General features: G+C 38.1%; 1 protein-coding gene across 2 annotated transcripts in view; it reads right to left on the reverse strand.

The window, feature by feature from the left end:
- Window positions 1–3299: 3299 nt before the first annotated feature.
- Window positions 3300–17507, reverse strand: part of BTAF1 (B-TFIID TATA-box binding protein associated factor 1) — a 106512-nt gene continuing 92304 nt past the window's right edge. For both annotated transcript variants that reach the window (XM_023226271.2, XM_023226272.2), the window contains exons 34-38: window positions 15315–15467; window positions 9294–9505; window positions 7536–7695; window positions 6991–7161; window positions 3300–5504 (exon numbers count right to left, since the gene is read on the reverse strand). In XM_023226271.2, the coding sequence (XP_023082039.1) occupies window positions 5361–5504; window positions 6991–7161; window positions 7536–7695; window positions 9294–9505; window positions 15315–15467 (840 nt within the window). In that variant the 3' untranslated portion in view covers window positions 3300–5360. The remainder of the gene's footprint in view (window positions 5505–6990; window positions 7162–7535; window positions 7696–9293; window positions 9506–15314; window positions 15468–17507) is intronic.

Here is a 17507-nt window from a genome sequence, read left to right on the forward strand (position 1 = left end):
CTCAAAGTATACTTTTTAAAAACTCACTGCTGTTTTGAGATTCAATAATGTTTTCTTACTCATTGACTTCTTACTGCTCTATAGGATTCCATTATATAAGTAAACGCCAGGAGCTCTCATGCAGACCCATACCTTAAAATACTGTCTTCTAAATTCCTCTCTCCAGTCTTGACCTTTCCTTTGAGTTCCAGACTCCTGTATCTGCCTGCCTACTCTGTATCCTTACTTTGATACATCTAACAGGCACCTCAAATTTAACATGAACAAACAGAATTCTTGACTTCCTACTTTCCACCTCCACCCACCCGCAATTTACTCCCTTTTCAGTCTTCCCCATCTCCCCCATGATACATACCATTTACCCAGCTGTACGAGAATCAAAACTAAGATGGAAACACATGTAGTTTTGTGTTGAGGCATAGCAAGGAGGGCATACTGACTTGATTGGAGGTAAACATAGTTGGATATGACAGGAGACAAAGTCAGAGGGATGGGCAAGGGCCACAACTTGTAGGGCTTATAGTAAGGAATTCTGATTTGGTCTGAGGATGACAAGACGACACTGGAGGATTCAGCAAATAGGAAGACCAGTAAGACAACAGTAGTCTAGGAGAGGCAAGGTGGTGGTGGGAACCGTTGTAACAGCAAGTTACAGAGAAACGCCACACTCTTGAGACCAATTCAGGAGTCCTTTATTAGCCAGTGACCGAGAGATGGCTAGCGCTCAAAATTCTCTCGGCCTCGAAGAAGGGGCTAGATTTTCCTTCATACTCTGGCTTAGAGAGGGGAGGGAGACCCTAGCTGTAGCAATCTTACAGAAGTGAAACAGGTAAAAAAAAAAAAAAAAAAAGACAAATGGTTACAGGAAAACAAACAGTTCCAAGTGCAGGGGCTTTAAATTCATCACAAGGTGATAGGTGTGGGGGCTCTGGGTGTTATCTGCCAGACACAAACACAGGGGCTTTAGAGTACTATCACCAGAGCGAATTCCTGGGAACTGTGGACATAGCTTGCCACAGTACCATATCAGTTAACTGCACTCTTTGATGTGCTGGGAGTCAGCTTGCACAAGTTAAGTCCTCGAGGAAGCGGGTGGGTAAGGAGCCCTTAATGTGTTTGGCAAATGAAGGAGCCAAATGGAATCGTCAGGCTTTCAGCTAAGAGAGAGTCAACCACGTTAACACAAGTTAGGGTATTACAGAACTACAGTGGTAGCAGTGGAGATGAAGACAGGTGAAGACATTTGAAATATATTTTGTATCTAGAGATGGTAGAAACTGTTGATGGATTAGATGCAGGGGCATAGAAAAAATAGTCCTAAGAGTGACTTGTCTCTGTTCCCATGATCTCCCTTTCCTTCTGGACCTCCTAACAAGATTCTCTTGTTCAACATTCCAGTTCACAAATTCTCTCTTCAACTGTGTGTAAAATGCATTCAGAACTATTTCTCATTTATTGGTTTTCAAATGTCTAATCTTTCATAGTATTTTCCTGTTTTATGATTTATTTGCACTTCTTAAAGAATTAATTCTACTTGTATCTGCTGACTTTTCCTCCTGTATGTATGTAGGCTTAATCTTTCCTTCTATGATAATCCTATGGGACCCTATTAGAAACTCTCCCTAAAGGGCAGTTTTTGTATTTGTTTCTGCTGGGGTGCCAGAATTGATTTTTTTTCTTGACTTGTGGTTCTTACAGTATAAAACACTTAGCATAAACCCAGACATTACACTTAAACCCGTGGTAAAGGCCGGGGATTCTGATTTCATATAGATAACTTTGTGTGTGTGTGCTCACGGATCTATTCCTACTTGAATACGTGATCTCTTTGCAGATTTAAGGAGGGGACTAATTCTCTTGTCTCTACATGGAAATTAGGATCTCAGCCCCTATATTTAACAGAACTTCACTGGTTTTAGTGAATTTATTATAGACTCATAGGAACCCTCTCTTAAAGCAGGAGGCACTTTGTATCTCCTTATAGATGGTGGTTGAAAGTGCTGTGTATAGGCCGAGCATGGTGGCTCATGCCTGTAATCCCAAAACTTTGGGAGGCCAAGGCGAGTGGATCACCTGAGGTCAGGAGTTCAAGACCAGCCTGGCCAACATGGCAAAACCCCGTCTCTACTAAAAATACAAAAATCAGTTGGGCGTGGTGGTGGGCACCTGTAGTTCCAGCTACTTGGGAGGGCTGGGGCAGGAGAATGGCTTCAACCCTGGAGGCAGAAGTTGCAGTGAGCCAAGATGGCACCACTGCACTCCAGCCTGGGCGACAAGAAACGCCATCGAAAAAAAAAAAGAAAAGAAAAGAAAGAAAATGCTGTGTATAAATAGGAAACATTTTCTATTAATTGATATAACTCAAGTTTTTGTTTTATTGATTCATCTTGAGTCCTCTGGCATCTGACAACAGGTGTACCTGCAATCAATTTCACATTATTATTATTTTTGAGACAGGGTCTTGCCCTGTCACCCAGCTAGAGCACAGTGGTGAAGTTGTAGCTCACTGCGACCTCAAACTTGGCTAGCTTCCTGAGTAGCTGGGACTAGAAAAGCATGCCACTGTGCCTGGCTATTTTTTTTATTTTTTGTAGAGACAGGATCTCGCTATGTTGCCCAGGTTGGTCTTGAACTCCTGGGCTCAAGTGATCCTCCTGCCTTTGGCCTCCCATAGGCATAAGCCATGTGCCCAGCCCAATTTCACTTTAGACTCCACTGGTGCCAGCATGGGAGGTGTGCAGGAGGTAGAAGATCCTATTAGGATTAAATATTTAGAACATATGTGTGATGGAGTGCTTGTTACTTTTCTGTAATTTCTATTATGTTCGAGTTCCACTTTTGTCTCTAAGTGATCACATTCTTAAATAGCTTCAGGGGAATATTTACTTTTGAATAAGTTCATATAAATCATCTAGAAGGAATAATGCTATACCAGTTCAATCAGTCCCAACATCAGACTTTTACCCTTTCACTAGAATATTTTTTGGAGAAATGTTTCTAGAATAAATAAGCATATACAATAAGCATATATATGAGTGTATATATGAAACAAAAATTATACCCAGGCCCCCAAATGTTAAGATTTTCCTACAAGAAACCCAAACGATAAGACTAATAATCTCTGAATCTATATTTAAGTTTGCTATTTCCTATCATAAACACACAAAAACCAAGGGAAATAGTACAATGGATATCTATGAACCCAAATCCCAGTTTAAAATAGTTAACATTCTATCAATCAGGCTTGTTTTATTTCCCACACCCATATGTTGAAAAAAAACAACTACCAAATCATCACATCCATAAAATTGACAGTTCTTTAATATCATTCATTACTCAGTTCAATTCTCCACATCTCTTCATTATTCTTAAGATGTACTATAATGACTGGGTCATTTAATTGAGAATACTTAGTTCTTAACCTGTTTACGTGTTTTCCTTTCTATGGAAAAGTTGGAATGTGTGATTAACTATTTCACAACTCAAGATTATTTTTAAAATGTTACAGCCATTCTAAGTTTTCCTGTCAGCCCTGACTCCTCTTTCCCATTCAGAAGCAACCACACATCATTTTCCTAGTCATCCTTCTAGAAATACACACTTTTTGATTAAACTCTTAGAAAGTTTAAACAGTCTAAACATCTGACTTCTAGCTCTGACATTTCAAATTGGGAAAAAGTACTAATTTTTGTGGTGTGATTTCTTTTGCCCCTTCATAGCCCTTTAATGATATATTGCTCTGTACTTATTCTTAGAAAATATCAATTACTATGAGTTATGTTAAAGAGCTGGTTTATGGAACTAGCAAATAAATAGTTAATAAAAAAATATTCAACTCAAATGTACTGAAATGTTCTTCTACATAAAGTTTTGAGTTAAAATCCTAAACAATGAAAAAAAACTTGTACACCCGAATAATCTTTTGTTGTTTCTAGTGACCGTTTCCTACAAATAACACACAGTTGCATATATTTTACAGTTTCAATCTTATATTTATTCTCTTGTGGAATGCTAGGTTTAATGTTACAGTATGGTTGTCAAAGCTAATGAAATGTGACAAATGTCTAAATGCTGCAGAATAGTATAATTAAACAAAACACCTGTTATTGTACAGCTGAGGTCTGATGGTTGTTAAACTGATGCCTATGTGTATGGCCAGCCACAAACCTTGGGGATGTTTATTATCTGTACATATATATATACAAATATATCCCATACATATGTATGCACACAGGCATGTATTAATGTGTGAAACTTATAAAATTATATATACAAACATATACATGCACATCTATCTACATATACCTACCCTCACCATTGAGTAATCAGCCTCATGCCCAATTATTATTGCTGTCCAGTATAACTACATGATTTTAGTGCCAATGTCAGGCACCTTTGTGGGTGCAGGATAGGTACATCTATGCATATAGATATGCATATTCATGTATGTTTGTGTATATAAAGAAATTATCTCATCTCTCCCTTTTATACTTCAGCCATGCATTACTACAATAAACAGTCTTTCCACCATAGGTGTTGGAATTCTAAACAGTGTAAAATCTACTTCTGGAAAACTGTATATGTTCATAGTTACAAAAAATATATTATTTATATGATTGAAACCTATTGAGTACATATGTTATTTGAATCTGGCTATACTGTAGCCATTAGATAAATTAAAAAAAACCACCCTCTAAATAGGATGTTATGGTAGCCTTAAATATACCATTACCTGTATTTAGGATAGTTGATATTATATCTTAAAAGTTGAAAAAATGATGTTAAAGATTTGAAAAACACTATGCATCTGCATTAAATATATAAATGTTTCCACCAAGGGCCCGATTAAATTCATTGTCTGACATTTTTATGTTCTAAGACTGACCAATATCATAGTCATTATCCTTATATTCTTAAAATTATGGCTCATTAAGGCTTTTATAGAAAAAAAGCCCTATTTTAAATCAATTATAAAAACAAGTTCTATTTAAAAGAAAAAACATACACAAACACTAAAGTACTCATGGATATCATCCTGTACAAAGTGACTAAAGATAGGAGGCCTGTTCCCAGTAAGAACAGCTCCTGGTAGCACAAATAAACCTGGTTTGGTTCCTCTGCTCTGCAGCTTTTCAGCATGTAAAATTTAAACCATTTCACATTAACATTTAAATTTAATACAGTGCAAATATTTGAGAATAACTTGTTTCCCCCAGTGAAACAAGAGCCAGCATTATGCTGAATATTCTCCAGATCTATTTACACATTGAGTTAAAAGTTCACCATAAACTTAGAAATTTGCTGAATATCAGCAGAAATGTAACTGAACTAGCAGCAATTGCATTTACAATATTTGATAGTTACTTGAGAGAATGCATAAAATTTTCCAGGCTGTACTCTGAATCATACTGCTCTTGATCCCAAAGATCACTCAGGTTTTCAAGAATTGATTTCATACTTGCTTTCCCAGAAGTAGAGGTGTCAGCTTTTTCTGCTTTGCCATCCTTAAGAAAAATTGGCAAAAAAAAAATAAAATGAGAGGTTAACTTCACAAATTGTACTTTTCTTTAAAATCACACTTGTTTCTAATACTACAATTATTCAACAGAATTGAGTACTTTAAGTGATGGGGAAATTCATGATCTCCAAACATATTTGTCAGTTTCTTATTTGGAAAGAACTTCAAAATTATGGAAGAATTATAAGAACATATCAAAGAACTTATTTGCTTTATCAATCTCTCTCACCATTTATATATGTGTATGTATATATGGATGTCAGAAATATAGTTAGATATCAGTTTTTTCCCTTAATAATTTGAGAGAAAGTTGTAGACATCATGTCCTTTTATCCTTTGAGAGGAATCGGCATGTATTCCTAAGAACAAGAATATTCTCTTACATAACCATATAAAGATCAGATTAAGGAAACCTAACACTGATGTTAAAATGTTCCAATATATAGTCTGTTTTCAAATTCTGCCAATTGTCTAAATAGTGCCTTTTATGGCAATAGGCCATTTCCCTAAAACATCCCTCTGAGCCCAGTTCTACTCACTGAAAGTCACCCATAAGAATATTCCCTCAAACAGAATAAAAGCTATTTGAAGACAGCTATGCATGTTTCTTTGAGCCTTCTTTTTTCTATGTTAAACATGTCTCATTCTTTCAACTTTATCTTGACTTAATATGACATGATTGAAGAACTTGCCTCCATTCTGGCCACCGGAGACCTAATTTGTTACCATTGAAAATGTAGCACCCCAAACTAGACATATTTCAAATGTGGTTTAACATATACATAATATGGCAGAACAATTTTCTCTTACTTGAAAGTACACTTCTGTTATTACAGCTAGTTTTAATTTCATCATATAAGGCTATTTCACACCATAATTTATACTAAGTATGCAGTGGATTTTCTGAACCTATGTAGGACTTTAAATCCAACTATATTGGTTTTACAATATTAGACTCACTAATATTTCCAAGTGGTGCATCCTTTTGATTATAGATTGTTATCTGATGTATTAGTTCCATTATCTGCAATAATAATGGCTATTATTTATTGAGAATCTCCACTAGATATCCTTTCTGACTGCTTACATACATTATCTTACCTCACAACCATGTAGTAAAATAGGTATAGAAGCTCAGAGAGATAATCTGCCTAAGGTTAACAGGAGGCAGGGCCAAGAACTTTCATCCATTAGTCTTACTGACTCCAGTGATAAGCTGTGCTTTAGCAGAAAAGGACTAAGGAAAGAAACCTGAGGCAAGACACCGAAGACATCAATGGAAAAAAAAAAAAAATCAAAACTTCACGCATTCCCTAGTATGCTGCAGAGTTTATCTGGGCACCAAAAATTCCCTCCAATGGTGATCTCATGGATACTAAAGTGAATGCATTTTGCTGCTCCTTTCATACTTTCAACTTAGCAGTCACAGGAAGCCTGTGGCTCATTAAAGATACAACAAATTGTTTCTTTACCTTATCAAGAGTAAACAGATCAAGAAGCTGATCAGTCCCCATGCTCTGCAAACTAGAATTCTCTTGGCTAATAACGGTATTCGCTATGTTCATCTTGAATTTCTGCAACCCCATTATTTTTTCTTCCAATGTTCCTCTGGTTATCAATCGGTATACGTTAACCACACGTTTCTAGATAAGAAAAACAGTTAAACAACTGTAACACATATTAAGCTTTGAGGTTCCAACAAGTCAGAGTGTCTTTAGACTTGTACTATTTTCTACTAGCTAATCAGGGTTGGATTTTTGTCTGGCCACATGAGCTCAAAATGTGTGTAGCAATCACAGAATATTAGGGATGAACAGTGATCCAGGTTTTCTTAGTGCTAGCACTCATTTAATGCATGAGGAAGTGATACTACAGAAAAGTTAAGTCATCTGTCCAAGATCATAACACATGTATGTTAACACCAGAGCAAGAACTAAACCAAGGTTTCCCATCTTTTTGGGGAAGTATATTTTCATGCACAGGTGTTAAACATCTGTGAGGTAAAACTGACTTTTACCTGCCCAATGCGATGGGCCCGGTCCATGGCTTGTAGATCTCGCATAGGATTCCAGTCATGCTCCACAAAGACTACTGTGTCAGCGCCTGTCAAATTAAGTCCCAGGCCACCAACGTGAGTGGTAAGTAACAGAACGTCTATAGATGGGTCATTATTAAACCTAAAAGATAGATAACAAAAACAAAATTAGTCCATTCCTAATTCCTATAACAGAAACTGTTAAAATAAAAATTAAAGAGCACAAATGAAAATGCTGCTTTAAAAATCCACAATAGGGATACTTATGTGATCATCTGAGAAAAATATCCTCCCAATATATATAACGTTTCTAGCAAAAGAGAGCATTCTAAAGCTAGTCAGGAATTTCATAAATACAAAATAAGGCAAATTGCATTGAATTTAGTAACATCAGTTAAGGACTAACTTGCAAAAATATAATTAAATGTTAATTAAGATAAACCCAACTACGAACCTTTAAAGTATGGGGACAGAGAGAAGTATGAGAACAGGTTAGACTTTCATTCAGGGAAGACAGAAGGTGAGTGTGTTAGGGTTGCTACTATTATACTAGTCCTAGAAGACACTGACAAAGGATATCTAGTAACTTCTAGGAAAAAGAAAAAACTAACATTAAAGATGCAGCTATCAAGCTATGATTTATTATCCTTACTATAAGTCAAGCAATAGGCTTTGTATTTTATATGCATTATATGCATTATTTTAATTGTTACCATAGCTCTATAAGGGTATTATTACCAATATCCCTATTTTAGACTGAGGCTGTGTGAATGATAAACAGGCCCAAGAGAACACTGCTTAAATAGCAGAGTCAGGAGTCAAACCTGAGCCTGTCGGCCTCCAAAGTCCTTTCCTGGGGTCTCTAACTTTATTGTACCTAATGATCTCTTAGGGATGCTTGTTTTTTGAGACAGTCTTGCTCTATTGCTCAAGATGAAGTACAGTGGCCCAATCTGATCTCTGCTCACTGCAACCTCTGCATTCCAGGTTCAAGACACTCTCCTGCCTCAGCCTCCAGAGTAGCTGGGATTACAAGCTTGTGCCACCACACCCAGCTAATTTTTGTATTTTTAGTAGAGAAGGAATTTCACCATGTTGGCCAGGCTGGTCTTGAACTCCTGACCTCAAGTAATCCACCCACCTCGGCCTCCCAAAGTGCTGGGATTACAGGCATGAGTCAGCACACCCGGCTGGGATGCTTGTTAAAAATGCCTGCTCTTGAAGTCAGCAGCTTTGGGACTAAGAACCTAGGAATCTGCATTTTTAAAAAAGCAACCACTGAGATTTTTTAAAGTAGAGGCTGCAGACCACATGTGAACACTGCACTCACCAGTTCTGCTTCCTAGCTGGGCCAGATTCCAGCTTGTTCTCAGTGCACAAACAGGAATTAGGATGGAGATTTTATCTAAGTCATTTGTTTGGTTCCTCTCACCCTAATCCTCCCAAAAAGGTAAGGAAGGGGGAAGTAGTCATCCCTACTGTTGGTTGATGCCTTAAATTTCTTTCATGCTCTTCAGAGTGCTTTCGTATTATAGTCATACCTTTTCATATACTAAACAAATAATCTATTCGATTATATTTCTGTAGTTCTATATATAAAAAGGGGTTTATTTGGGATGGATTAAACAATTAAAAAAACACATTTGCAGATACTTAGCCAATGAAAATATTTCACAGGGCAAACTTCTATGTAAGTAATAATGTATTTATTTACGAATAAGAGTCTTAGAAGCCACGTACCGGGAAACAATGGAATGCCTCTGACCAGGAGGTATGCTGCCATCTAATCTCAAGTAAGTGACAGAGGGCAAGTGAGGTTTGAGGAGATCATGCTCTACTATATCAAGCATGCTTTTCAGCTGACAGAAGATCAGGATCCTGTGCTGGGCCACAACAGACTCTGTGCCACTCTCGGAAGTACTGCCATTTCCCAAACCGCAGTCCAACAGCAACTTAGGAAGAAGAAGAAGAAAAACAACAACAAAAACTACGTAAGTGTTCAATAACAGTAGATGAGCAATCTCACTGTGACATTTCTCTCTGTGGCAAGAAAAGGTTAAATGTACCTGAAATCTGGAAAGCAGATTAGCACTTTGGACTGCAATCTGTCACCCTGCAGCACGCTGAACTAGTTTTTGAGGTGCTCAGGCTTAGAGTTCCCTGACTACCTCTTCAGAAGTTGTCATTTAAATTTTTTTTTATAGACTCAAGGTCTCACTATGTTGCTCAGGCTGGTCTTGAACTCCTGAGCTCAAGTGACCCTCCTGCTTTGGCCTCCCAAAGTGCAAGGATTATAGGTATGAGCCACCAGGCCCAGCCCAGAAGTTTATCTAATAACAAAACTACCTTCCTTTTCCTCAATCCTTGAGGCTAAAGCCTCAATAAATGTTTATTGAAAGTAATGACAAAGAAGATGCCACAGGCAAACTGGTTCATAAAGGGTTATTCAATAATGTATGAAGAAAACAATGGAGTAGCCACATTTGGCAGAAAAAATTATAGAAAAGCATTTAGCTAGATTTGGATTCTTTTCAAGAGAGCTTATTACTCCATCTGTAGACCAAGATCCTTAGTGGCAGAAACCACACTTTGCTATAGATCATTTATACTTATTCCTAAAGTGGTTCGGTGTCTTGCACACAGCAAGTACAATAAATAAATGATTGAATAAAACCCAAGAGAATCATGTTTAGATCAATTTGACAAACAGTATACCCAATAGTACTATTCTTCAACCATAGTATTTCAGGTATAACTGAACTCTGTTCAAAATCTAAGAGCTGGCTGGGCCAGCGGTGGTGGCTTATACACCTGTAATCCCAGCACTTTGGGAGGCCAAGGCAGGCAAATCACTTGAGGTCAAGAGTTCGAGACCAACCGGGCCAACATGGCGAAATCCTGTCTCTACTAAAAATACAAAACAGCCAGGTGTAGTGGCATACACCTGTAGTCCCAGCTACTTGGGAGGCTGAGACAGGAGAATTGCTGGAACCCCGAAGGCGGAGGCTGCAAAAACAAAATCTAAGATCTTTTTCTTTATTGGAGATGGAGTCTCCCTGTATTGCTCAGGCTGGAGTGCAGTGGTGTGGTCTTGGCTCACTGCAACCTCCAACTCCTGGGTTCAAGATATTCTGCTTCAGCCACCAGAGTAGTTGGGATTACAGATGCCCACCATCACGCCCAGCAAATTTTTGTAATTTTAGTAGAGATGAGGTTTCGCTATGTTGGCCAGGTTGGTTTCAAACTCCTGACCTTAGGTGATCTGCCTCGGCCTCCCAAAGTGCTGGGATTACAGGCATGAGCCACTTCACCGGGCCAATCTAAGATCTTCATGCAGGATGCTTTCTCCTTTCTACTAACAGAAGCTACTCAAAAAAACAAAAGCTCTGATAGGAAAGATAACCAAAACGCCATCCAGGCAAACTCCAAATTCAATGTAAAACACTTAGGGTGTTGTACAGAAAAGGACACAGTTTTCCTCAGAAAGTCCTCTTTGTAAGGCTGAAGTTTGGAACTTGGATTTCGGGAGTCTTCCTATCACAGTCCCTAACTGGTAATGATAGTTTACTGTGCCTAAACTATTGTGCAAATAATACGATTTAGGCTGAAACCTGCCTTCTGAGGATCTGGAATTTTGATCCATGCTAGGCAAAGGGAGTATATGTGACCAGCCCCCAATAAAAACTTTGGGCACTGAATCTCTAATAATCTTCCCTGGTAGACAACATTTCACATCTATTATCACAATTCAATGCTTGAGGAGGAATACATGTTCTCACTCTTCTACCTCACAGCCCTTAAAGTTTGAGATTTTTATTATATAGTAGCATATGGTATACAAGGGAGGCATTCCTCCAAATAAATAAGTCTGATCGATGTAATTATCCCTACATCTTGCCCTTAAATCTGCGATCAAATTACTATTCAAGCTGTTTCTTTTAAAAAGTCCTATCTAAGGTGTCTCAGGAGAGACGTGGCTGTGTGGTACCCAGTATAAATAATGTATATTGGCTGGGCATAGTGGCCCATGCCTATAATCCCAGCATTGTGGGATGCCAATATGGGAAGACTGCTTGAGGCCAGGAGTTCCAGACCAGCCTGGGCAACACAGGAAGACCCCATCTCTAAAAAACAAAACAAAATTAGCCAGATGTGGTAGTGCACACCGGTAGTCCTAGTTACTTGGGAGGCTGAGGTGAAAGGATTGCTTGAGCCCAGAGTTTGAGGTTGGAGTTATGACCACACCACTGTACTCCAGCCTGAGTGACAGAGTAAGACCCTCTCTCTAGGATTAGAAAAAAAAGTGTTATAAGTGCAACTTCCTATACAGATCCCATAAGAGTTCCAGAGTGAAATTTTATCAGAATGTCTGTGTCATGCACACTCAATTACTCAGTTCCATAGGCAGCAATGTCAAGACCTTAAAGATAACCAGTTAAATTAAGGATATCCAACTAGGACTTCTCCAAGTTCTTCCTAATGTCATCTTTCCCACATGCAGCTATGCTACTGAGTATGTGGACACACCATTTGACACGAGCATTCCTGTCTGGCAGCAGAACTGATGCTCTGGTATTCTCACTAACCTATAACCCGAGTCTGCTCTGAGAGACTGATCTAGTTCAGGGCCTTGAAAAGTTGATTACTAGACTCTAGCAAACATTTACCAAGGCCATCTAATAATGGGTGTTTGAGAGGTCAGCCGACTCCCTAGAAAGCATTTCAATTTTATTTTGCCCTAACTTCAGCATAGGCTAAATTACCCCAGTTTTTTCAATCATTCCTCATATAAAATGGCTTCTAGATGTTTTACCATTTTGATCTTCCACTTGTACTGGTCAAAACTATAAAACTCAAAATTTGGGCCAGGTGCGATGGCTCACACCTGTAATCCCAGCACTTTGGGAGGCCGAGGCGGGCGGATCACGAGGTCAGGAGAGCAAGACCATCCTGGCTAACATGGTGAAACTCTGTCACTACTAAAAATACAAAAAAAATCAGCCGGGCGTGGTGGCGGGCGCCTATAGTCCCAGCTACTCAGGAGGCTGAGGCAGGAGAATGACGTGAACCTGGGAGGCGGAATTTGTAGTGAGCCGAGATCACGCCACTGCATTCCAGCCTGGGCAACAGAGCGAGACTCTGTCTCAAAAAACAACAACAACAACAACAAAAAAACAATATTTGTTCTGACTAGTATGAAACAGTGAAACTACGATGCCCTCATTTTGGCCATTATATAGTCATTAATCCCAGCCAAGATCCTATTAGTTTTATTTACTGGCAACTAATTCACACCATTCTTATAGTGAATTTGCCATCAAATCAAACTCAACTTTGCCTCATATAAAATATTTGCTAAGAATCACAAAGTCAAAATACACCTAAGTGTTTTCTTTTAAAACTGACTCTGCTTATCTCTGTTAAATTTCACCTACAGTTTTAGTTCATCATTACAGCCTCCTGGAATTTTTCATTCTAGCTTTGGGAATATTAGATACTTCTCCCAGCACTACTTGCTGATAAACATGTTTCTATTAACAGATTTTTAGAAAGCAAGTAAGACTTCTCTAACTTCACAGCACAGACGTACTTAGATTTAAAAAAGAAATTTATCCTTTCTGAGACAGAACCTTCACTCTGGCTGAAAAGAACCAAGAAAATGGAAAAGAAGGCTAGCAGAAAAGTCTTCCATGAGGACAGCCAGAAAAAATCTGGGTCTCTTTAAGTTGCACACTTCCTAAGCATCTTAATTCAAGATGTGTCAGGGTGACAAGAAGCATACTCTAAAATAAGAGATCAATTTAAGCAGCAACTGCTGGGGGTGCAAAAAAAACCTGTAAGAGCCTATGTATAATTCAAATATGGATGAAATTCAATTTTTATTTGAAAATAGATCTAATTAGAGGATTCCTTGACTAAGTATATCTTACAGCTTTACCTAATACACTAGCTGTGTTAGGAAAACCATGAACATTTTATATAAAGACCTATACCACAGTTTGGTCAAACAAGAAAACCATTCCTTATATCTAAAGGTAACAATCATTCTTCAGTTTTGTGGTGTGAAAGTCCACAGTCTATTTTACGTTTAGTGATATAAGGATATATATTTGGATATATATGCCAGATACACTATTAGATAACATTTTCCACACTAACCTACGTGGAATCTAAAACCTTCACTCATTAGTTGTTCTCAATGAGCTTTAGGCCAGAATAACTACTGACCGCAAGCTAAAACAATTACTAAGTCTAGATTTTACACTAAAATCTTCATTTATAAGGGTAGTTAGAACTAAATGGCATTAGTGCTAACATTTTGGTGCTTGAAATTGTTTCTCTTAATCTTTTGAAATCTTAGAATTTTAAAAAATTCATTTTTAAAAGCAACACCAAGAGAGTGACATCAGCAAAATGATAGAGTATGCAGCTCCAAGTAAAATAAAGAAATCCACATCAACACACATTATAAACTGTTGAAAGACAAAGAGGATCTTGAAAGCAGCAAGAAAAAAGCAAATGATCACGTAAAAGGGATCTTCAGTAAGATTAACACCTGATTTCTCATCAGAAACCAGAAAAGACATTATCAAGAAAGTAAAAAGATAACCTACAGAATGGGAGAAAATATCTGCAAATCGTAAGTCTGATGATAAGGGTTTAATATCCAGAATATGAAGAACTTCTCGGCAGGGTGTGGTAGCTCATGCCTATAGTCCCAGGGCTTTGGCAGGCCCAGGTGGGAGAATCGTTTGAGGCCAGGAGTTCAAGACCAGCCTAGGCAACACAGTGAGACCCCATCTCAAAAACAAAAAACAACAACAAAACAAAACTTTTCAAACTCAACAAGGTGAAATACTCCAATCAAAATGGGTAAAGAACTTGACTACACATTTTTCTAAAGAAGATATGGAAATGTCCAATAAGCACATGAAAAGATGCTCCACATCATTAGTCTTTAGGGAATAGCAAATCAAATCCATAAGGAGTTATCACTTCATACCTAGTAGGATGACTATAATTAAAAGAAATTAACAAGTGTTGGCAAGGATATGAAGAAACTGGAACCCTGGTACATTGCTGGTGGGAGTGTAAAATGGTATGGTCATTGTGAAAAAAAGTTTGGCAGTTCCTGAAAATGTTAAACACAGAAATGCTATATGACCTACCTATTCCACTCCTTAGTCTCTAGCCGAAAGAACTAAAAAGGGTAACTCGATACTTGTAAGCCAATGTTCACTGCAGCATTATTCACAATAGCCAAAAGGTGAAAACAACCCAAGTGTCCACTGACATATAAATAGATGAATGAAATGTGGTATATCCATAAAACTGACTAATGAACAAACCGCAAATGACAAATATTTTAAGAGTCCACTTAAATGAAATATTTAGAACAGGCAAATTCATGGAGAAAATAGAGATCACCAGGGGCTAGAGGAAGGGAGAATGAAGAATTATTGCTTGATGAATATAGAGTTTCTGTTTGGGTGGTGGAAATATTTTAGAAATAAGATAATGGTGATGGTTATATAACACTGTAAATATAATGCCTCAGATTTACACACTTAAAATGGTTTAAATGGCATATTTTGTGCTGTATATATTTTAACCACATTTTTATAAAAAGCTGTATCAAAAATTTAAGCAAATTTAAAAATAAATGGTAAACACAGTAGTAATCTTTAAGAAAAGCAAATTTACCAAGAATTTATATTCCTGGGGTGCAACAGACATTTAGCACTTAAAAGACATACATACTTGTTTCAAAGCCGAGAGCTTAGGGGCATGTTGAATATCATGTAGAGAAGAATTCTGAACTGCCAGTTTTTCAGTAGTGGTCTTGAATTCTGGATGTTGAGGAGTTAAGACTAATGCTGGATGGTTGCACAGTTTACGTAAATACTGTAATGCCTTTAAGAGGAAGAAAAAGTACGTATGAGTCAATTTCGCATATCACAAATATTTTTTATCTCTGTATCTTTCCTTATGCTATTTCCTGTGCTGTATAGAATGCCTTTCTTCCTCTTCTTGCTTGGCAAACTTCTACTCATTCTTCAAGAACCAGTTCAAATGTCTCATTTGAGATTCTTGTGCAGTTTATATGCAGACATTTACAACGCATATAAATTGTACTGTTTGTCTGTCTCCCCTACCAGACAATGAGCTTCGCATGGCAAATTGAGCGTCTTAGTTGTTTTCTTTAAAACCCTTTCCCAAAGTACCCAGTAATGCAGACAGATGCTTCTGGAACCAGGCATCATTTTGGACACAAAAGCTCCTCAAACTTCAATGAGTATAAAAATTTCTGGCCAGGCACGGTACCTTGCCCCTATAATCCACCCTGCACTTTAGGAGGCTGAGGTGGGTGGATCCTGAGGTCGGCAGTTCGAGACCAGCTGGGTAACATGGTGAAACCTTGTCTCTACTAAAAATACAAAACTTAGCCGGGCATGGTGGCATGTGCCTGTAATCCCAGCTACTTGGGAGGCGGAGGCAGGAATATTACTTGAACCCTGGAGGTGGAGGTTGCAGTGAGCCAAGATCATGCCATTGCACTCCAGCTTGGGTGACAGAGCGAGACCTGGTCTTTAAAAAAAAAAATTCTTGAGGACCTTATAAACTTGAAACTCTGATTCAGCAGATGAGAGGAGAGCAGGGAAGGGGAGCTAGGTGACTGTCTCAAGTGGTTGCATTTGTGAAACAGAACCTTATATGGTCTCTTCTCTGATTCAGCCATACTTTCTCTTCTGCCTCTTACTTGGCTTAAGATTTGGGTCTCAGCCTTGGCACAGATTTGTTTTATTAGTAAGTTCCATTGGCAAGGCTCAAGACAGTGCTGAGCACTAGGATTAAAAATTGTGGGAGAGGCCAGCTGCAGTGGTTTGTATCTATAATCCCAGCTACTTAGGAGGCTGAGGAGGGAGAATCACTTGAGGTCAAAAGTTCAAGACCAGCTTGGGCAACATGGCAAGACCTTATCACCAAAAAAAATTTTTTTTAATTAGCCAGGTGTGGTGGTGTGCACCTGTAGTCCTACCTACTCAGGAAGCTGAGGCTGAGGATCGCTTGAGCCCTGGAGTTTGAGGTTGCAGTAAGCTATGATCCCACCACTCCAGCCTGGGCAACAAAACATGACTCCTTCTCTTAAACAAACAAACAAACAAAAAAAAAAAAAACTAGGTCTTCACAACTACCTTTCCCTTCTTCTATCTTTAAAAATACTACAGTACTTAATCTATTGGCAGGAGGTTTTCTGTGGTGGACTATTCAAGAGGGAAAGCTAAAGTGACGCTTGCCACCTCTTTTTGCTATTCTCTCAAGCATATGAGGCATGATCTGACTTGAGACTTCTGTACTTTTTGTACCCTCTGCCTGGAATCACTTCCCCCCCATACACCTGCATGCCTCACTTCCCTCCCATACACCTGCATGTCTCAATCCTCCTTCAGATCTCTGCTCAAATGTCACCTTCTCAGTGAGGCAGTCCCTAGCCCCTCAATTAAGAAACCACAACCTACCCTGGACTCTGATACACTATAACCACATTATCGGCTTTGTCTTACACATAATATATACCTAAGTATTTTTCAGCTCTACCAGGGAAGGAGTCTGTTTTATTCGCTGTTTTAAGTAACCCCAGAGCTTTGAAAAATTACTGCCATGTAGTAGGTATTCTAATATTTTCTGAATAAAAAAGCAAAAGATTCTCTATTCTAAAGCCCTTCTTTTCAGGTAATATACAAACATATATTTCATTTTATACATTTAATTTTAATATTAAAGTGCTTACTAATATATAGTATTAAATAGGTATTTTAACTTATTTTCAAGAATATATACATAATATTGAAACAAAAATACACAGATTCGTATTTTGTTTTTCCATATAAAAAGTGCCTCATTAAAATTCATTCTTCAACATTTAAAAAGTGGAATGGGCCAGGCGCAGTG

This window comes from Piliocolobus tephrosceles, chromosome 9, assembly GCF_002776525.5.
Source record: "Piliocolobus tephrosceles isolate RC106 chromosome 9, ASM277652v3, whole genome shotgun sequence".
Lineage (NCBI taxonomy): Eukaryota > Metazoa > Chordata > Mammalia > Primates > Cercopithecidae > Piliocolobus > Piliocolobus tephrosceles.